Source organism: Apteryx rowi, unplaced genomic scaffold (assembly GCF_003343035.1).
Source record: "Apteryx rowi isolate R43461 unplaced genomic scaffold, aptRow1 scaffold_25, whole genome shotgun sequence".
NCBI classification, from domain to species: domain Eukaryota; kingdom Metazoa; phylum Chordata; class Aves; order Apterygiformes; family Apterygidae; genus Apteryx; species Apteryx rowi.
In genome coordinates, this window is record NW_020448863.1 from 4,746,167 (window position 1) to 4,769,268 (window position 23,102).

At 34.5% G+C, this 23,102-nt stretch overlaps 1 protein-coding gene across 4 annotated transcripts in view; it reads right to left on the reverse strand.

Moving 5' to 3' along the window:
- Positions 1-23,090, reverse strand: part of INTS13 (integrator complex subunit 13) — a 30,772-nt gene extending 7,682 nt beyond the window's left edge. For 2 of the 4 annotated variants that reach the window (XR_003253670.1, XM_026066836.1), the window contains exons 1-16: positions 23,008-23,090; positions 21,589-21,820; positions 18,797-18,871; positions 17,965-18,167; positions 17,202-17,282; positions 15,874-15,964; positions 14,269-14,397; positions 12,614-12,698; positions 9,368-9,457; positions 8,342-8,431; positions 6,680-6,858; positions 5,745-5,915; positions 5,161-5,315; positions 3,922-4,152; positions 2,567-2,706; positions 1,750-1,885 (exon numbers count right to left, since the gene is read on the reverse strand). Coding sequence is in view for 3 of the 4 variants with exons in the window: in XM_026066836.1 (XP_025922621.1) it covers positions 1,750-1,885; positions 2,567-2,706; positions 3,922-4,152; positions 5,161-5,315; positions 5,745-5,915; positions 6,680-6,858; positions 8,342-8,431; positions 9,368-9,457; positions 12,614-12,698; positions 14,269-14,397; positions 15,874-15,964; positions 17,202-17,282; positions 17,965-18,167; positions 18,797-18,871; positions 21,589-21,813 (2,081 nt within the window). In the remaining variant the exon portion in view is untranslated. Of the gene's footprint in view, positions 1-122; positions 870-1,749; positions 1,886-2,566; positions 2,707-3,921; positions 4,153-5,160; positions 5,316-5,744; positions 5,916-6,679; positions 6,859-8,341; positions 8,432-9,367; positions 9,458-12,613; positions 12,699-14,268; positions 14,398-15,873; positions 15,965-17,201; positions 17,283-17,964; positions 18,168-18,796; positions 18,872-21,588; positions 21,821-23,007 lie in introns of those variants that run through there. The other 2 variants (XM_026066837.1, XM_026066838.1) reach the window with 2 other exon arrangements.
- Positions 23,091-23,102: the final 12 nt, after the last annotated feature.

The following is a 23,102-nucleotide window of genomic DNA, read 5'->3' on the forward strand; positions in this document are numbered from 1 at the left end:
ACGGATCATCTAATTTGTCATTCCATAGCCCTCTGTGTTCAGAATAAGTCTCCTCTTCATTTTCAAAAAGCTTAGACCAAAAATGCAGGTGTTTCATAGGCATGTTTCATCAAAAAATTCACTTAATGATTAGCAAAAATTTTATTTTAATTTTGTTTAAAAACAAAGACTGTTTAAAAACAAAGACAGCATAACAACCTGAAGGGCTTTGCTTTCTAAACATAATTTCTAATTAATTTTTAAATTTCTTAAACCAACAATTTTTATCTTTAAAAACACTTATTTCCCCATCCCCACCACTTAAGTGAAAATCAAGACTGACACATTCTCAGCTCAGGGACTAGGTACTCAGTGTGCAGTCTTTTCCATAATTCTGGACTCCTGAGAAGTTTCATATAAATAAAAGCATTAATGAACTGGTATCAACAATATTATCAGTTAATTATCAATAAACTGAAATTAAAGTTTTTTAAAAAGACATCACAGGTTTTGAAATATTAAAGAATATTTATGGGAAAAGACTTTAAACTCAGACTAACATTGCAACAATTTGATTTAGTGTGTGGCATCGGAGGTTTTCTTCATCCTAAAAATATGACTGTAGAATACTTTAGGACAGATCCTATTTGCTCTCCATTCATTTAATGTGATATGCAGATTTTGTATTTCATAGAAAAAAAATAAGAACAGAAAAATGTAAAAACCAATCAAAACAACAGAACTATACAGTCTCACTGAGATGATACCAATATCAATTCCAACAAGAAATATTCTTGCAATTTGGCCAAGTTTTGCTCAGAGAGGAGAAAAAAAAAATAATAAAAAAAAATCACTGCCGGCCTGCTTTTCCATTTTCCGTTGTTTCCATTCTGAAATGCAAGAATATGACTAATAAGGATGGTCATACAATTTACTGGAAATACAATCAACAGATTAAAAAGGAAAATCAAATACCTATCTCCACTTTTTCTTTTACATATGTATTCTTTTTACTTCACTAATCATCCTGTCTCTCCTTGTTCCCCCATCACACACAAACTTATCTTGTCTTAATACTTCTTTAAGCAGTGATCCGTAGATAAAGGAAAGATTTCTGCCAAGAAACTTTCCAGCTACAACCACAAATAGCTATCCATTATCAGCCTCACCAAAAGACAAAAGCCTAGACTCATGTGATTGCAGAGAATTTGTTTCTTTAAAGTTTGAGCTTTAGCAGCTTGTGTCAAGGCCTTCATTTTCACCCTTTTTACCCTAATCACTGACTGCTACCACTTTACTTAACAGGATGGTTGGTTTGTTTTTTGATTTTTTTGTGGTAGAACACAGACTACTTTATCAACTTCACTGCAGCATGCTATAAGATGCAACCATTTTATTATCTATGATATTTTTATATTAAATATTATTTTGGAAGCTAAATCAAGTAATAGGCTGACATACAGTTAATCTGACTTTGGCTACCATTTAACCCCTGGAAGTTTAAGAATTTTGCTGCAAGGGTAATCACCAGAGCACAGGAAAAGCCATTGATCAGCATTCACCCTTGCTCGGTAGGGAAAAAGACTTCAGTGAAAGAAGGCCTAACAATTAAAAAGAAACACTGTATGGAATAAGGAATATATTTCTATATTTTAATCTATAAAGACTAAGGAGTTTTTTTTTTTTTTAATGCTGTGACAAAAGTATTCTTTCATGATGTATATTGGCTACCGCTAAAATATTTGCGGTGATGCATTTAGTGATACAAACCCATTTTCTTCTTTCAGATGTTGATACAGCTCAGCTTTATTGTTGACAGAGTTCAAACGACCAATAAATTCTTGGTGTTTCCTAGAATTGGCAGTATTAATCCTGTTGCTCCATAAAGACAGCAAGGACATTGGCCCTAAAATTGGATGTAAAATTTAAAAAGTGTCTAAGTGATTTAATTACTGAATTCTTAAACATTACATCATTATAAAGTTTTTGAAGAAATTACAGACTACAGCAGTACCTTAAAAACACACATTCAAAAGCCTTATGATGTAGACTAAGTAAATATGACATATGCAAAGATATAGAAGATGAGTAATTGCTTTGTATGAGACTGACTTGGCTCCAAATGCAGTATCTTAATCACAGCTCAGCCATCATGAGAGATGATAGAAGTTCAAGGAAGAGAAGTCAGTGAGCACTGCCCCTTCCAACTACTATACTGCCCAGGCATCGTTATTATTAGCAGGAGAAATTTATTTTTGATACCTGACCTTAAATACTATTTCTGATGTACAGTAGCTCAACTAGCACAGGTATGAATTTGTCCAAAACCCTCCTCAAAAACTCAAATGACTATCATCAGGCCCACACAATACCTTCGTATCTCTCTTTCTTTCTGCATAGATCTGTTAGGTGTTAACATATGTATTTACCAAGTATATCTCAACATTCAATGTCTTAATTAAAAATTCTTATGGATTTAGCATTAATGCCAAGAAGAGTCATCTAATTACTTTAGAAAATACAGACTGATACACAAACTTAAAATTTTAAAAAGAAAACGCTATCTGTTGCAATTCTTCTGATTTACCTTTTGCCTTTTCCACTGTGGGCATTTCATCCATTGTAATAAGAGGCTTTTTGTTGGGTGGTTCAGGAGAATCAGGGGAATCTTTTATAACTTCAGCTTCTGCTAGTTCTTCTTTTTCACGATCCAAAAGACTTTTTAACCTTTTTGAGGGGAAAGGAAAACAGTAAAGCAAGATACGCTAGAGTAGCATATTTGGTTCCTAATGCCATTCTGTACCTTCCAAAGTTACACACAACCCAGGTCCTAAGAAAATGTCTTTTGATTCATGTGATGGGTGAAAACAACAGGGAAGACTCTAGCCAAATAATCCTCTGGATAAAGCCTAGAGTAATGGAAAGGATCTTAAAATATAATTTCACTTAAGTTATTTATCCATATTTACCTTGTGCTCATTGAGATAGCTGACCATTCTGAGTTTTAAAGGAAAAACTAAGCAACAATCAACATAGAAAAAATACCACACACTGCCAAGGCCCTAATATCTTTTCTATGTTCTCCAAATTTAATCCATACCACATTGCTTTCATTCTCAATCCATGCTTTTGTTTCACATGTGAAAGTAAAAGAAACTGTAGCAATGGATTTGATCATACGCAGAAAGGCATGAAGGTCATCGACACAGTGCTACTAACTGTAAGTGAAAACGTCTCCACCCTAAATGACTCCAGCATGCACAAAACTACATAAGTGAATTGAGCTTACTACCATGACCATTTTTGATCTCTTTAGAGTAGTAGTTTGGAAGAGGGAAAACAGAAGAGATTAACAGATGCTTATCAGTTATAGGAGTTGCAATAATGATGCAAGTTACACACAGCAGGTACACAGACAAAAAAATCTTGATGTTCAACTAAAGAGACTGGCCAAGTAAGTCTGGACTGCCTATTTACCTGAACACTAGAGTACCTGCAGTCCAAGCTAAATTAATGTGTGTTTATGCATAATTTTCAGTCATGCTTTTAAAACTAAGATGCTTCTAAAAGAAGCTTAACTGAAATTTTAGAGTTTGCTTAATACATGTCAAAGTTGCAATAAAACTGAAGAGTGGCTCCCCAAACTGCAAAGCCATGCTAAGTAGTGAGCAAGTCACCAAAGAACCATACTAGTCTTACAGTGTTTTTATTTGAAAAGCCTGAGAAGCAGGCACAGTAATAAGATGCACATTTTCAAGCTTGTTAATGGTGACTGAACAAAAGGACCTTGGGATTCACAATCATTGTCAGTAAGCCATGGTTGCAAGTATGAACAAACCAAATTGTAATCTGTAACTGTTCCAGAGTAATTCCTCCCCCTTTGAAGTAGAACAGAACAAAAAATATTATGCTAAAAATCTTATTTTATTTCAGAAAATTTACCTTTCCGATTCTTGCCATGGCTTATCTGGTTCATAGTCTTTTCCTGACTTCTCTGACTTGTCCTCTTTTTCTTCTCTCTTTCTACCTCGTTTCTTGCGCTCTTCTTCTTCTGGGGGTTTGCTTCGGCAAGCCATCAAACATTCTAAGACTCGCTGATGTTTATCAGAGTTGTTTATGTGTGCTCGCACAAGGGTCTCCAATTCATTCCACATAATCCGGTACTGCTCATCTCTAAGCAAGGGCATTAAAAAAAGTCTATTACACACAGGATGACCTAGATCATTAACACACTGAATAAATCAAGGTTAAAAGCAGAATATAAGACACCAAAAAACCCACAAAAATAACCTCAAATAGATTCTTTCCCCTTCTCTGGTACTGGAGATCTGTCTGCATTGGATTATTCTATCCTTGAAACTTTCAGAACCACATTACATGTAGCACTCCTCAATTTACACCTGAAGAGTTAAATTTCGATTGAAATATACTACTTCCACTGGAATCAAATTCTTAACTTTTGCAAGATCACACAGCCAAAAGGCGTTTCTGAAGCCTGTCAGTTGTCTGCTAACTGGGGAATTAAGCAATGTTAGGATATGCAGAAGGCCACTCATGTACTGACATGCAAATGAATTATTTAATTGTTTGAATAAATAAATAAAAAGAAAATTAGAGAGAATAATATCATATTACAGTAAAGAACTTCAAGTCACTCTGGCATCTTTTACAGCTGAATTTTCTTTTTGGCTAATTCTTGGAAATGCAATGTACATATCATCATTAGAATGTGTTAGGGATAACAGGACATTCTATGTTTGTTTTAAAGGAGTAACCCATGTTTCAAATAACTTTCAAAATGATTTAATATAACCCAATTTTAGAATATTTTTAATTTACAGCATGCTTAAGTTTCCTTTTGTATTGATTTGAAATTATTCCAGTTCCTCTGTCCTAGCTTGTATCAGACTCTTACCTTTACATTAAAAAACATACAAAAGCAAAGAGAACCGTCCTCACAGTTTTTTGTAACGAAACATTTGTCTTCTAACATACAACTATATCAATACCATGATACCCCTGAAATGATGTAAGCAAAGTACTCACAGCACTTATTTTGCATATGTACATCATTTAGTGTACTCCATATTACCTTTTACCAAACTGTGAACATTTACTTGAAATCAGTGTAAATGGAAAGTTTCTGAAAGAAGTTCAACAACAACAAAAAAAGCATTTAACCTTTTTGGACCCTTTCCCCTGGTACCAACTGTTGAAATCGGCAGTGGGTCATTTTTCCTCTCCATATCTACTAAATTGTATATTGTTTTTTGACAATTCAGAACATCCTCATCTGTCATTGCTTCTTTTACAATCACACTGGCTAATGGCACTACCTGCAATATAAAACAAAAGCGAACAACAGGAAAATCTGTATATGCTGCAGGAAAGAAACAGGGAAAAAAAGAAATCAAAAGATAYGGAACCATGGAACTACACACAAAAAAAACCCCAAAACCTTTTAGACTGAATCTAGTAACAACACTGTCAACAGGCATAAGCGTATGCATTTTCTCTTTATTCACTGCAACCCAGTGGTGGCTCTGTAACTATATCAGTTCCAAATATGCCATCCTATTTAGATTATATTCTAATATTCTAGTTACATTAGAATATTCTAGAGTATTTAACTGAAAATAAAACTTAAAATAAACCRATTTTGTTGCAAGTGATTTATCATAAGATGGAGTTGTTATTTCATCACATAACAAGTTGAAACTTACTCTAGAACAGAATAAAAGGTTACAAACCCCCAGATTACTTACAGCTTGCATGTTGAATATGGTAGTCTGAGAAATAATCATAGGCCAGTAACGAGTATGTTTCTCTAACTGATCTTTTGCACGTTCCAATGGAATTTCAAGACTTCCATCGATCTTATATCTGGGCTCTAGAAAAGGAGTTAATCTGTTTTCCCTCATAAATTCACCAAAATCCTAATGATAACCAAACAAGATAAAATTAGGAACTTCTCTAACACAGTAACTTTCAGTGAATGGGTCAAACAGCATAGTCTTGCTTATCACTGTGTGTACCACCCCCACCCACTAAACTTCACCCTAACAACCAGAGACCTGTTTACAGCTTCCAGATGTACAACTCTAATTGGGATAAACACATAACTAATTCTACAAAAATATGGGTTAAAAGCTGCTGCAAGGTTTTTGATGAGGAGGCATTCTGGATCTGCAAGATAGCTCATGCATGGTAAGAATTTTATTATGTTCTTCTGGAAACCGCTTCTGATAATATACAACAAATGCAAAGGACATTGGTTAAAAATCTAAGGGAAACAACCCTGAATGGCAGCAGTTTGTTTGCTGCATATGCAGGGTTCAAAGCTGATAACTTTATCTTTTCCATTTATTCTACAAGCCAATCATGAACAATCTATCCTTCCGACCATGAGCAGAACAGTTATCTGCATCCAAGAAAACGGTATTCCAGAATCAATTTTAAATGTTCATAGTGCATAAAGGCAGCAAGTATTACTTCATATGGAAAGGATTCTATAAAGCAGGCATTACGATACACTACCTTGTATTAATACATACCAATAGTACAATATAGTACCAATAGTCATACAATCCACCCAGCTCTCCAGAAAACATAACATAACACTTCCTATACAGAACGCCTATTGCACTACATCTCTTGTCATCCGAGATAAATGGCAACTTAAAAGCAAAGCAAATCTTACTGTAATCCTGTAGTCTGTGACTCTCCCACCACAACCTTCACTAATTGATGGGGGATCTTCTAGAATTGATCGGGAGCTGCTTAAGACATGCAGAAAAATTTCTCCTCCGTGGCTGCTGAGCATGTGACTAATTACTTTAGAGCCAGACTTGCGTGGTTGTTCCAGTAAAACAGAACGACCTATTGTAAGTGAGATCAGCTTGGTTAGTTACTGCATGCTGCAACTTTAAATTAAAAACTATATATATATATATATATAAAAACTATAAAAACTATATATATATTCACAGATTTGTACCTAGTCAAGTCTTTTAATACATTAAAGTTGTGTTTTCACGTAGTTTGAATGAGAAACAGCTATTTCCTTTGAGTATTTAGTCCCTATCCTTAAACAGGATAGGGCATCAGGTACTATTGGTTTTACACAGAAGAGGATCAAAAAACCTCCTTCCTGTGACATCCCAATAGTTTTCTGAACAGGACATGCTTTTTAGGGAAATACCCACTTAAAATGCTATATTGTGTACGGGCAGCTTATTATTTGTAATTATTAAAGATGATGCTGTATACTAAATTGTTATCTGGCCATTCTACAGAAACTTTCTCTTTAAAAGCAATTTCTAAAAGTTTCAGCTTGTTTGAGTGCAAAGGTATCAATTTATACTATTTTTATACTTAAAATGGATACAGTTTTTCAGATACACAGAAATAAAATTGGCTTTGTCTAGCGTCCAATAAAATACACTCAACTTAATTCAACTCAAAGGTGCAATCTCCAAATAAGTTTTGTTTGTTATGAGGAAGCAAAAACAGAAGATAAGAAGAGAGAGGGTACTTGAAATATGCTATTCATTTTGGTTCAACCATTTTTATTAATCAAGGTACTTTTCCAGTATAGAATTTTTAGAGCAAAAAATAATAAAAATATAGCATTTAAGAAAAAAACACTGCATGTTCATTTAGACACACAACTAACTTGACTGAAGAAAACATYCCATTAAAGGGGTGCTTGTAATGCAACTTTTCTTGAAAATTGAAAAAAAAAAAAAAAAAGTAATTAACATTGATACATACTCCATGTTTGAAAGCAGCAGCTTTGGCTTACCTTTCGAACATGTACATAAATGACAGCCTCTTATAACAAGGTAATTCATGGCAATGGTTAAAATCTTGCAGGTAAGCAAACGGATCTAGCCTACCTTTTGACTGATCCCAGTACACGTAAGGCCTGTGTTTCAATCAAGCAACATCCTATCCTACCCAACTAAAAGAGAGCTCAGAGGCTGCCTATCACCAGCTAAACACAGGCATGGAGTTAAGTTGCTAATATTTTGCAGTAGGCAAACAGAGTAAGCACTGTGATCACCTACTGGAAGCAATGTTTCCTACTAAATTGGATAAAGTGCAAAGTATTCTGCATTTGGAGTCAGAAGAAAACTACCAGAATTCAGTACTGTCTCCTTCTTTACTTTCCAACTTCCCTCCCATTTTCAAGTTTCAAAACATATTCCATCTGCCTTTAAATACACTTAACAACTTTCTTCTTTTATTTATATATAACATATATACTCAACTTATTTTACAGTGCATAGATACATGCTAAATGCTCTATTTACAATAATAACCCTCAAAATAAAATAGTTAGCCAAGAACATAAATTTACCATTAAGGAGAAAGTTAGTAAGGCATGAGGAAGGTCTGCTATTTACATCTACTGGGGAAATTCTGTACGCTCCAGTGCAATAGTGTAATTCTGAAAAATAAATGAATAGAAAGTTTGAGAGCTCCAAAGCATAGGAAAAAACATCCGACCAAATGAAAAGAAAAGCAGGGGAGAAGGCTACTCCACAAACAGCAGAACAAAAAAGCCTTGCTGCCTATAGATTTACAGATCTCCCCCTTTCAACATCTCCTTGCAGTCATCCCAGTTTGGTCTGTTCCCAGAACCTATAAATTCCCAAGTTCTATTTCCAGCTGTACCTCCAGTTCTTTCCTGCATCCCCTAAATCATTTCAATATAGGTTCAACTTCCTCTTATTTCTCTCAACGATATTTTTGACCAGCTGGCTTGTAAAGAGTCAGCATTTGTTGCTGATAATCTACACAATGTACAGGCTGACTAGTCAGGTCGTTCCTTTGCTACCCCATATCTTCCCTGCCTTACTCTCATGGGAGTCATAGTACAGATCTCTCCTTTATTCAGATTCAAAAGTTATTATAGGGGGGATGCACAAGTGTGACAGTATCATAATTAAAAAATATCATACATCTCATTTTCTTACAGAACTTTTTCCTTATCACTAATAATTTCATTAGAGCTAGCACTTTGATTTAATTCTCCCCTCCCCCCTTAATTCTTGTTTCAGGAAGAAAAAAAAAGCAGTCAAGATCTCAAAGCTGCTCTTTAAATAACACTTCTCTGGAACTAAAAGGTAAACTGAAGGAAAGAGTATACGGGATGGACAAATAATTATTGAACACTGTAGGCAAGCAACAACTTCACGACACTTCAGAGGAGTGTCATGTATATGTATATATTTTGGCTCCCTCTCTTACGCAAATCATTGATTAGCCAACATCAGAAGATCATTAGTAAAGCAGTTGCAATCAGCAGCAAGGTATATAGAGTAAAAGGTAAAACAGCATTAACAAGCAGGGAATTGTCTCCTTGAGCTATCAAGTTACCTACCAACACTATTTGTTCGAGGAGTACACCATTTTAATGTTACAGTTTCTTTAAATGTGCCATCTCTGCTATTGCCACCTATATGATTATCACCTGCAACATAAAGTCAGAAAAAATGTGTTGTAACTTGATCAACCATATTTACTTTGTTACACAAAAAAACCTAGCAAATAATTCCTACATAAGCATGAAGTGTTACTTGGGGGGGGGGGGGGGGTGTGGAAGACTTTTAAGATGCAAAATATTTATAGCATGACCGTATACAAAACATGATGTAGTTTTAAAAAACTTAATTATCTAACATAAGTGAAAAGCATCCTTACGTTATTTAGCAGTGGCATTTTGCAAAAAACGTGTAACCTTTGAAATTGGTAGCTGTACGTATAAAACACTGCACCTCCAGGACATGTCCTATATGTATGATTCAACAATTAAAACAAAAGGTATCTATAACTTTCTATCTGTAAAACAGGCCATTTTTTTCTTTAAAAGGCACAGCAATTTTTTTACTTTCTATGGAAAATGTATGAAACTAAAGTCAAAACTGAAACTGATCTAAAGGAACATTTGACCATTCGGGCTTTTGGGGTAAAAAAGTATTTGATCTTATCATCCAGTATCTTTGCTATTTCAGAATCAACTCAAATGTCTCTCAACATGATTTACTGGCAATAGATGTTTTATCATTAAAATACTTTCATACAACATCTCATCGGTAACTGGTCTGGCAGAAACCACAGGAAGGCATTAAAACAGACATCAATACTTCGTAAGACATTAAATTACATCCCTGGTAGCGAGTTGTTTGTTATTCTTCTTGTCCTTTAACACACATATTATGTAAGAAAAGATTAACAGAGTTTTACACGAAGTCTTGGAATTACAGTAGCACAGTCACTTACAAAACAAGATGCTCAAATCCACAATAATCTGTGAGGAATTAGACACACACATCAACAGGCAATATTCTGTGTATTATGTTAGGGTTTAATCTAATGTTCCAAGTAAGTTTTCTTTGATTTCATAATACAAAGACATATTTACTCATGTAAGATTTGTGCAATTTGCTTATCATTCATAGAGGTAACTTGCAGAAGTTGTATTTTTATCCTTACTGAAAACCCGCAGTTGTTTTAAAATAACTGAAATCATTTTAGAAAAACTTTCTCAGAATATCTAAAGGATAAATCTATTTAATCTAAAGATTCCCTAGCAAGCCATTTCACAGAAATAAGATCTAACTAACTGAATTCCCACTTTCCTGGTACCAGATTTATTGCAGTTGAAAGAGATACATAAAAAAACAAATAGAAAGAACCAAAATTTACAGGAATTAAAAATAGATTGTTTATTCCCTTAAGTTTCCAAGGGAAAAATTCTCAAGAGGCATTTTAGCAGGAGTTTGGTTTTGGTTTTAATAAGAAACTTAGTCCTTGAGCCATAGGTAATATGTAACTATTTCTGAGCCCTTCCAATAAAGCTTCATGCTTTCAACATGAATAATATAAGTTCATGTGAGTCTGAATTCATTATTGGAACATCCCATTCTCTTTTTTTCCCCAGCCTTTAATCATATACTCCACTGAAATATGGAACACAGTAATTGTAGATGATAACGAGGAGTTATCATCCTCTCCCTAAGCAGTGGTATTTCCTTTCTCAAAAAATAATGCACAAGACCTGTGAAATGTCTACTTATGGACCAAATGATTTCAAATTTCAGGAAAGAAATACCCACTTTACTTTGTTAAATAACTTTGGCATAGATAACTTGTACGTTAAAATATTATTCTTCACTTCTTTTAAGTTAAACTAGTATCAACTTTCTAATAGGTTTTAAAGTTTTATAATCTAGTTTTTGTATAGTAAGGTAAGCATCTATTGCCTGTATCTAAATACATGTATTCTACATGCAGAGGAAATCACACTAAATTTTTAATGGTATTGTAGTTGTACTGAATCACATAAGAGAAGTTACAGGCCATGTTGTAAGAGAAAATCCGAACACATAGAAGCCTTCAGAAGCTTCAAATGAAACTTCAGCCCTTTTGAACATGCAGACAGTTTCAATATTCAACAACACACAGGCAGGCAGAGGGTTTTTTTCAGCTCGTTGGTTGTGTTTTTAAATATCATCAATGCAAGAATTTTTAGCCTCACCTCCCTTACTAACGAAATCTTCTATCAAACAATGTCTCCTGAACAAAATAGTTTTGCATAAGGTTTATTACTATTGTGTTTTTCTAACCTTAATTAAATGGAGTCATTAAAAATGCACTCCTAAGAAGAACATTAGGTAATAATTCCAAACTACAAAAGGATGCTAGGTACTCCAAATAGAGTGAGAAAGCTCTAAAGCCAAATAACTATCATCTTTTTCAAAGCAATTACTGTATTGCCATAAACAGGCCTATTGGATGTAAGTGATGTTAATTATTGCTACCTCTCAGCCCGATGAAAAGCTCGATCATGCTCACATACCTGAGAGGGGCCACTGTCTCCATGTGAAATGAAGCAGAGCCAGGCAGAAATAGAAGTTTGCAACAGTTGCAACAAATTTTTAAACACGGTCATTATTTAGAATAATTATTTAAGATATGGTGATTTACATACAGAGTATTACCTTTCAGCTCATTACATGTTCTTAATTGTCTGCTTCTTAAAAGATGGATTTTTTTTTTTTTTTGAGACTTTGGTCTGAGATATTATTCAGACACTTTAAATAGCCCATACAGCTAGGCATTACCTATTAGCATAGTCCCTTCATTTTGGGCTCTGTTTCCATCAGTCATGCTTCCAACAAAATGATAGGAATAATTTTCCACAAATACTCACAAAAGTTCCCTCTTTTTTGCAAAATCACTGTACATTTGGTCTCTCAATCTGTTTCTCATATCTCAGCAATAAGCTGAAATACTTCCCATATAAACCATACACATAGAAACCCTGCAAGTATGCGAAGCTTTGTCTGATGCCTCTGACCTCTTTTTTCATTGTTATGTCATTATTACTATTTTTTACATATGCCAGTAATTAGGAATACTCCAAAACCAATACTGCAAGTCAAGGTGTTGAGTTGTAAAGAATAGCTGAAAATAACCTGTTTTCATATAAGTTTCTACTTAACTCTACTAATCATGCCTGAAATTTACATCATTTTAAAGCTCATAACCCACCTTTGTGAATACTTCCAGGATACTGATTAAGAAAAGACACAGAAACCACCTTTAAAGAATTATTTCTACTTACCACTCTTTAAAAAGTCAACATGTGCCTCTTTGTGATGAAGAAGCTCCACATCATAGTTGGCTGATGTGTTGGCATGTTGTTCTTCCTTTAAAAGAGAAATGCAAAAATAATAAATATTATTATTTTAACTAGAAGTTACTGTCTTCATATATGAATGATTCTACATTTACCTTTCACTCCAGAAGAAAACAAAGTCTCCAGAGTGCATCAGACAACAACAGGATTGCAACGCTGAGGAAACTGTTTGCTCTCTGACCTATTTAAAGATGCAGCCATCTGCTTTTTCTCTTTTGTCCTTTTTGAAACACTGTAGTTTCCTCTTTATACAAATGTCATGACAGCGTGCATAATGCAAAATAGAGATTTGGCAATTACTTTTCATAACTAAGAATCTCATGAATTTGAACACACACACACAAAAAAAGGACTGAGAGTATTTTATCATTTTCTTGTATTTAGGATGTGCAAAAAATGTACTTTGGATTGCAAGCTTATAATTAGAAACCGAATGTTTGGAAGGAGGATACTGCATCTTTAAACAGCTGCAGCAGATTAGCAGAAACAGAACAGTAATCTTGGTAATTTATTCCAAGGGAAAAAAAGAAAAAAAACCAAAAAGACAGAGAACCCAACATAGTCTATTACTATAAGGACAAAGGCAGAAGGGAGAGGCATACCAGCAGCACACAGGTCAGAAAGTTACAGACAAGGTATTTGCAAACCTACAAGTCACATTTATACTATGACCGATGTTAAAGCTTCATTAACGCTGTCAAGGTACATTAATGCTTAATTTCATGTTTTAACCTATAAAATCCACACAATATTACTATTTTTCAAAGAAGTAAGCACTGATTGATAGTATTAGAACTTTTTTTTTTTTTAATCAGAAAAGTTTATCTGCCCTGCCCTTTCTGTTTGTTTGAATACTGATGCTTCTGATCAGGCAGCAAGACACAATTGAAACAGAAACAGAAAATTACTGTAAACTTAAGAATACTTGAATTATTAGGCGCACTGACTTCCCTCCTAGTAGTGATTAAAATAGATCTATAAGTAAATAGGGACGTAAAAGCAGTTTAATTTAACATCTTTCATAACTAGATTATACACTCCTGTCCCTCTGCTTCTGGTTTATGCATCTTCAAACTGGAAAACCTACTGGAAAACCTTTAGTCAAAAATCAGCTATTAGTTACAAACACCTTTATGTTGGGTGGGCATGATAATGAAACAGAGGGAAAAGAGACTCACTATGACACTAAAATGCACAAGGGTCAAGAATATCTAATGAACACAACTAGAAAAAGACAAAAGAATCACAGACAAAGTAATTTGAGGTAAATAAGATTGTAGTTATATAAAATAATACAAACAGAACTGAAATAAGACTTGTATTGCTAGGTCAAAAATTGAGATTTGGCAATACAACATTTTGCTCTGTGATCCTTCTTTTTTTTTTTTTCTTCCCTTCTTTAATTTTACTAACCTGGTCACAGACATTGAATGTGGGCTAATAAAAACAAAAACAAAACAGAAAATATGATATGGAGAGAAAAGCAATGCAAAAATTCCATTAAACTAAACATTAAAAGTTTTCAAACAAATTTAAAAGTGATGCAGCTAGTTAACATAAAGCTATATACACAATATTACCTTCATAGGGATATTAGTTATTGTGGTTGAAGCCAGATCAAAGTGCTGCTGTACTAAAACATTCAGTTTTGTAGCCAGATGACGTCCAGCACGGACACTATGTACTTCACTGGTTAAAACAGGCGAAAGCTGGAACAAATTGACATAGAATATACAGTATCAATGGATTAAGCTCCAATATCATGTGGCAAAATATAAATCCTTTGAAAGTCTAAACTAAGCAGGTTTACACTCCTAACTTAAGTCAGAGGGGAAAGATTAAAAAAAAAAAAATAAGAAGGAAGAAACAAAAATTATTCCTCACACAGAATTCTCCAGGATATGTCAGTTATTATAGTTTCAGTTGTTACAAGTTGTCACAAAATTAGAAGTATACTAAAAAACTTGAGCCATTAATTGTTAACAGGAAGAATTAGTATCAGGGCATGGGGTAAGAATCCAAGAGCTGATGCTCTTAACAGCAGCTCTGGGTCCAAGACTGATTAACTTGAACATAGTCATTTTTCCTCTACCCGCCTGTGTTGTATATACACACACAAGAGAAAAAAAACACAAGCCATAAGCTGTATTTGATTTTATTTTGCCAGCAAGTAGTGACATTGGTTTTAGGCACTTGAAAAAAAACTGTGATAAAAATGACTGTCTTATAGAGAATAAAGGTAGTCAATTTATTCTCTCCTGTTCATATAYACTTTTTTAGCACGCAACTATGAAACAGTTTTGTAGAACAGTATCTTGTAAAGAAAGCTATTATATTCAATTTTACTTATGAAATAAGATGCAGAATTAGATGTTTATCATGATACAAGAAAAAGGTCTCATTTTTAACTTTTTCTTTCTTACAGTCAGCACATTAAAATACTGAAAGAGAACAGGCTGAAGAACAGCAGAATATATTAGGGCATATTTTGCATGTACTTGGTTTTAAAAAACAACTATCAAGCATACAAGTTATTTATTTGCTCTTACTACTAGACAGTTGGAATGTCAGTATATAGAATAATTTTTATATACGTTCTTCCTTTTACCTTCTCCTAAAATTATTTTAAGAGAAGGTATCTATATGGTACTTAAATGAGTCTGTGAACTTCAAACATAATCTACTTTCCTACAATATTACCCTTTCCTTTGGAAGCAGATAAACCTTCCAGTGTTTTTCATTGAAAAGACACTCTGATGGCTAACACCGGAACAAAAGAATTTATATAGCCAAGTAGTTGTTAGTTTTTCCACTAGATTCTTAAACACGTATTTCCTTCTCAAAAGCCCCACATTTTATCYATCTAGGACATTAATATGCTTACTTCATGAGAAACTGAAATATGAATTATTACTGCAAGAAATTTAAGTAATGAAGTGGAAAAAGGGATACCATATACACATGCAGACTACAAAACAAAGAAATGGTTATTACAAATGATGTGCTTCATTTGGCAAGTGTAAGTTGTCAACTTTTCAAAGAATAGCCACCTGTACTACTTCTTACGACCTACCAGAGACCAAAGGCTCAGAAACTTATTGCTGAATACTCAACTTGCATTGTCTGTTTGGAATTTCATGTGGTTCCTAGTACTTGGATAAATTTTCTCATTTTAAACTCCTTACCTCTTTTTTAGGACGATCTGAAACAAGGCTGTCTTCGCCAACTGGGTAAGTGTGGATTAAGACCAATTCACATTTCTGAATCTGCATTAGACTTAAAAATAAAAATGTTCTATTTTAGTAAGCCTACAACATGGCAGAAATTTCCCACAGAAATCAGATCAATTCTCTTCTCCCAAGATCTACCTGATTTTCAGAACACAGAACCACAAAGAGATGTATTATGATGTTCTGTTTCTGAAAGTATTTTGTAGAAACTAGGTTACATTAATGCTTTTTAAAAGCATGCATTTCAGAATGAATTTTTATCAGAATAAAAAACGTATGACGTCTAGGTCTGTTCAGATGCAATTGCACTATGTTTCTTTTTGGACAAATCAACAGAGTAGATCCTTAACTGGTGTAAGCTGTTCAGCTTCATTCAGATAACAATTGATGTTACAGGAGACTTGTGCCTCCAAGTGTTGTGCAGATATTAATAAGGAAATTCCTGTGAACTTGAAAATAACTATCCAAATAACATGCTCTCCTACTAATGTGGCTGGAAATTCAGAGAGAACAGGACATTGTTCCATGTCTCCAGCTACAGGAATATATGAAAAACCCCATGTATGAGACCACTTTTCCTTCTTTACACTGGGCTTAAAACCTGATTCTCCAGGGGCTGTATCTTTTCTACATCTTTGAAATTGCAGCAGGTAGATAGATATAGGACACTTACTTGTGCTATTTAAGTGCCTATGGAGCAATCAAGAACAGGATCTCAACCTATTATGCACTGTGCAAGGCAATACACAGTCCCTGTTCACTGTTAGTTAGACAAAACAAAAGGTGGAAAAAAAACACTTCTTAGAGGAGGAGATGCTTCCTGCAGTTCAGGAGATCCCCTTATTTCATGGAGAATATCAGGCAAGAGAATAATTTAGAAATTAAAAACTAATTTCAAGTATCTCAGCCATTTTAGTCAGAGGAATGTAAAACTCGTTCAGTGCTACCATTACCAAGGATGAATGCATCAGATGCATTATTGATTACAGTGCTAAAGTAAACAAGAAGGCACAATTACATGCCTTTTACATTTTGGAGCAAGATGCAAAAGACAACAACCTAAAGAAGTATTACACTGTGATGAACGATGATACTGAAAAGCCAACAATCACGCACTTCATGATTTAGCATCCTCCATTTCATATGGACATTCAAACTTCATCAAGATAAGTTTCAGTATGTTTTAAGTGACAAAAATACACCCATATTTCTTAGAGGGCATATAACAGGCACATTCAACATAAGAGAAACTGAGAAACTATGTTTGTGAAAAGTATACTCACTGATCTGAATTAGCTGCAAGCTTGTTATGCTCATGAATGGTTTCCTGAACACAGTCCTCAAGCATCCGAACATGACTGTCACTAAAAGGACCAAAAAAACCAAMCAAMCAAACAAACAAAACCCCCGTTATTTTTATAGATTTAAATTTGGTTTTCTTGTTTACGCTTGTTTCCTTACGACAACATTCTCACTGTTTTGGCACATACAAAGGTTCAGCTTTCATAACTGACAAATTCTGTGTGAAATTTTGATAAACTGTGATAAATTCCCAATTTTATAATATTTTATTAAAATTCTGCTTTGACACAGACACACCTCACTATCCATTCATCTAGAGTTATGTGCCAGTTGTAAATTATAAATCTTGCAAAACAGCCTCTATATCCCGCAAATTCTATGTGTCTGTGGACATGAAAAGTTAGGCTTATTTTCTAATTCAGTGGCAAAGCTTCTTTCATTCATTCCTCCCAGTTAAATCATGCTATTCGGCCTACCACCAATGCAGTAAAATCAATCGTTTTCTTCAAAGCAACATGCCAGTAAATGCTCTCCTATTTAAAGTGAGAAATTTTTGTTGACTACTATAACAGACCTCCACAAATAAAATCCTTAATATGGCAAGAAATGATCTACAAAAAGAAATGCATAAAAGCTAGCTATTTAGGGCACTAATTTATAACAAACACTGAAATATTAATGCTTCTAAAAAATATATGAAATTCTGTTTTTTTTTAAATGGTACAAGCACATTATCATACATACCTTTTTGCATTAGTAATACAGATTATTCTTCCTCTGTTTCCAACACGTTCTGCATTCTCCATGAGCATAGTTCGAGCCTCATGTTGGTATTCTGTGATTTTGCAGAGTGCTTCTACTGCTGCAACCAGACCATGAAGTATGCTGCAGCATTCTGGATCTGCCCTAGGATTAGGTGGCCCAACAGCTGCTAATGCTGCCATCAGCTAGTTAAAAAGAAATACATTTTATTGTTGAAAGTTATTTTTAAGCCATTTGTTAAAGTGATCTGTTAAGAGAAAAGTCATAGCTGTAACTTATTCTACATACAAATTAATACTGTTGGGAGAAAAAGCAAACAGAGCAATAAAAAAAAAAAATTCTGATATGTTTCCAGCCTTCTGGAAAACAGTCAGCCCTAAATTCTCCTTTTGCAGTTCATTTATTATACTTTCAGTGCCCACTGACAAATAATATGCACATTTATTATCGCAAAAATACTAACGTTATCAATTGCCAGACGCTTCCATTTTCTGAAAACTTGGAAATTCAGTTCCTTCCCACAGTAAGTTTTTCAAAAAATGAGACTGTCCATTTTGACACAAAAGTAAACAGAGTACAAACACTGTTTACAAACTTTTAAAACATTAAATAAACTATTATTAAACTCCCAACTTATTTGGGTAACCTAATAGGGTATTTCTTAAAATCCCATCATGTAATTGCTTCAGACCAGATCCACCGACATTTTCATTCACCAAAATGATTTCACATTGAATATAGTAAGAAGTCACTGTTTATTCTATAATTAAATTAAACTAGACTTGCAAAACAAAAGAACAGCTACAGAGCATACCTCCTGCAAGTTCTGATCTTCTTGGGTCCAAGAATTCAAGACATGAGCCCCAGAGTCACTCACAATGAAATTCACCTAAAAGGTTCAAAAAAAGCACTGAACAACAGCAGTCAATCATAGCCATGAATTACAGCTACTTTCCCAAATCCAAACCAACATAAATTACACCTTTTTCAGATATAATTAACTGATATTCACGAGCCAAACTAAAATAAATAACAACAAAAGCACAAAAAGCATCACTCCTGCTATATTCAGGTACCTTTGTAGTAAAAATCACACTTCTTACTCTAAATACTTGTAAGCTGTTATTAAGTCAGTCTCTACACCAAGTTATCAAGCATTGCAAGATATTATGGATCAATTTCAATAGTCTGCCAACACTTCTGCTAGTAAAACATCTACCAAAAAAAGTAAATTCCAATGCTGCAGTATAGCAATTCATTCTGCAAACTCTGTCACAGGAGATCTCAAGGGTAAATATCTACCAAGGTATCATAAACATTATACACCAAAATATGTTCTCAAGTTACCAAAATAAGTTGAGAGGAAGCATGCCTTCCCTCTCAATTTCAGTTTTTCATATCACAGAGACTTCAGTTCAGCCAAATGATTTGATTCAATTAAGCATACACTTACTATATCTCATCATGGGACTTCATCGTATGGTTAGATATTCTTCTAAACTGGAGTTTAAGCTAAACACACACTGTCTTAGAACTGGGACATGCAATCCATCAAGGTAATGCAGCTGATGTGCATCAAATCGCTAACTACCAGCAGTGTTTGTTAGTGCCATGCCTATTGCCCAGTTGCTCTGACACAGCCGCTATTCCATTATCACTAGTGTGTAGCAATATCACTGTCATAAGTTTAACATCCACATTTTTTTAAGGGTAACCAAAGTTAGGACATTGCATAACGATTTACTCAATAATCAGGAAAGATCTACTGACTTAGATAAACAAAGGTTAGCTGCCTAATTCATGACACAATGTTACAGAACAGACCGGGCATGCTGAAATAGCACTGCCAACTACCACAGACTGAATATCAGAATAATTATATTAGTAGTCGGATCTGGTATAATTTCTTTATTCCAGGATTCCCCTAAGTCTGAAGTATCAGAAAACTAGAAGTGAGCAACCAATCCTTACTCTGTTTCACTATTTCAGTATACTCCCTTTTAAAATTACTATTTTCCTTGGAGAAATATTAATTTTGGTCTGCTTAAACTTGACATCTTATTTGATAACTAGAAGGTGACAGTTAATTGTGAAGTACCAGTTCAGAGGCAAGGAGCTTACAAAAAGAGTAAAAACAGTGCATCACATTGCTTATATTGGCTTTCTTTTCCTATGTTCTATGCTCCAGGAACTTTTACAAGACTTAACATAGTCCATAACAGCCCTTATAAAGTTTCAAAGAAACAGGTCTCCCCTTTCATTCATGTGCTGAAGTATGCACATCACAAATAAATAAAAATAAACAGAGAGACTCAGGAGCTGCTACTTAGCTACAATTAGTTGTGTTTGCTATAGCAGATCATAACTTGATGGGATGCCAAGCACAAGTTTTGATTAGAGGTGAAACACTAAGTTGATGGAGGTTTCTCCATACACATCACAGAAGTAACTGATCTCACACACAAAGAGACATTTATCATCAAGAGAAACAGGGAGACTAAATGATATGTTTTGTTCTTTGTAGTTTGATCCTAATTATAATAATGTAACTCCAAAAAGCAGTGAGAGGACTTAGAACAAAGAAAGCTCTTCCAGTGCTAAGCTTTGTGTACGTATCATTGATAGAGAGATCAAAAAACATATTTTCTTTCCTTGGTATTGCAGTTGTACCATCTGCCTTTAAGTGTAAGCTGACACTACCCAGGAAATGCTTCTAGTTTAAGCTGTAACTCTTCCCACTTCCTTCCAAGAAAATGTTTACAATAACACTTCTGCTGTAAGCAAACCTATAAGTGTAGCAAAATTCATCCTTCAATATAGTATTTTTTTCTGACTCAAAAGGAGGAAAGATGRTCTAACACAAGGCAGTTTTCCACATCGTGTCTTGTCTACAATCCCCATCAGCCCTGCATTGAAATGCAAACTAATGTGCTGCTCTAGTCTATGTCAGTCAAGTATCCCTCAACAAGTATCAGTATCCTTAATTATTCCATCAGTTTTGCTTTTCAAGTTAGCCTATTACTCATTAAGTGATTCTTGCCTAACACAGATCAACAAGAAGTCACATAAATGCATACAGTAGAGAAAAAAATATTTTTCTGAAGAAGAAACTGCGTGTCAGGAAGTTTTCCCACTTTTTCAAACTGGTAGTTTCAGAGAGATCCTACCACTTCCTGCAGCCCTGCATTCCTTCAAAGTTAGTAATGAAAAGCCCAAGTAGTGCTACCAGGTGTGTTTAGAACCAAAATTAGATTTAAAACAATACCTCACTCAAGTTTTTGTAAACTTAAAGAGCATGAGAACACAATAATAATTTTATACACTACCTTAAAGCTTCTCTCCTCATATTTTGCAACCAAGTACTGAGTTATGGAATGACACTAAGATGATTAAATGTCCCAAAAACAAATATGTGATGGGATTCACTTACTATTCAAACCATTTATAAAAGCTGTAAACTCTATCAACAGCTCAAAGATATTTTTATATAATAAATTAAATTTGATCTTTTAATACAACAACAGCTAAACACATTGAAAGATCTCATTAAAATGGGAAAATATCCCTATACTATGAAGTACTACGTACAGTATTTACAGAACTTACCAGTTTTTTGAAAGGAAAAATATCATACATTATTCTACAGTACTCCATGGATGATTCCACTGAACAGGTCCATAGTGATTTTGATATGGGTGCTAGAGGTATAATTCCTTGGGTCCGATTCTTTACCAACATATCAAATTCAACATGTTGTCTACAGGATTCTGCCATATATGGGCAGTGATCCACAACAAAAACAGTTTTATGAGACTCAGAAAAGATTTTCATTTTCTTCCTGAAATAAACAGATATCAAAATTAGTAAGAAACTGTACAAGGCAAAAGAAAATGAAAAAAAAAAAATCACAGCACAAGCTTACTACACAGTTTACATTGTATAAAAGTATCTTAATAGAATATGAAAGCTTTTAAAGAGCTTACCTCTTACACTATTTAGATCACATATTACGTACATTAACTGCTATAAAACTATTTTAAAGCTTTTTTAAAAAAACTACACATATTCACTTAAAGAACCTATTTACATGGAGACAAAAATATCCCCTAGAACTCTTCAGTCCTTATATTTAGTACACTAGATTTCTAACCAGTAAGAAACTATTTTTCCTCAGGAGAAAAAAGAAAAAAAAAACAGAAAATAAAATGTGAATGTAAACTGCTGAAAAGCCAATAATGATGCACAATGTCACCCTTTCTCCCTTCCCTAATTAAATGAAACATTTAAGACAGAATATGAAAGTACAGAACCTACCCACTATTTAAAACTTATTTCTTAAAATAAGGTACAGAAAAAGAAATCGTTCGTGGGTTAGCCTATACAGATGCTAAAGTAACAGAAAAGTCATGTTTTTTGGTAGATCTTTACTTAAAAATTAGCCTTCACTTTRCCAGATACATCAGTTTCTTTTTTTAAAAAAATGACTATTTGCATCTATATTTTACCCTCTCACTGATACAAAGACCAGATCTGAAATTACAATAACATAAATATTTCTTGTCTGTCAAGACTCATAGAAACACCCCTTGCTTGCTTTCCAGCTATGAAGCCTGAGAATCCTGCAGCAAAGTGCGATGTGTCTTCCTGTTTCACGCCTACAGATTGGATTTTCCTCTCACATTGTATCACTGCAAGAAATATTCTGAAATAACTAAAAAGTCTGGCCATCGTGTTCYGGATAGACATCGTTACTTGGGGACACAAACTACATACGAAAATTGATCTTAGTCCAGCGTTTATAGTTGTCTTCCTTTCAAGTTTATTTCACCTTTGGATTTGACTGTAATGTTTCTAGCATTAAAAAAAATAATGATCTTTATTATGCCCACACAGATATTGCTGAGCGATAACTGAGTACGCAAAAATAAAAAAAACCGCATATAGCAGAGTCCTTGAAAGACAGGCCCGTTACAACAGCCGGGAGGGAGCGGAGCCGCGGCTGCGGGAGGCGGGGGGGTCTCTCACCTGGGCCGGCTCCTCCGGTGGTGCAGCGGCGCCGGGCCTGCTCCGCGCCGCGCCCGGGCCCTGCCGCGGGCCCGCTCCGGCGAGGCGGGAGGGCC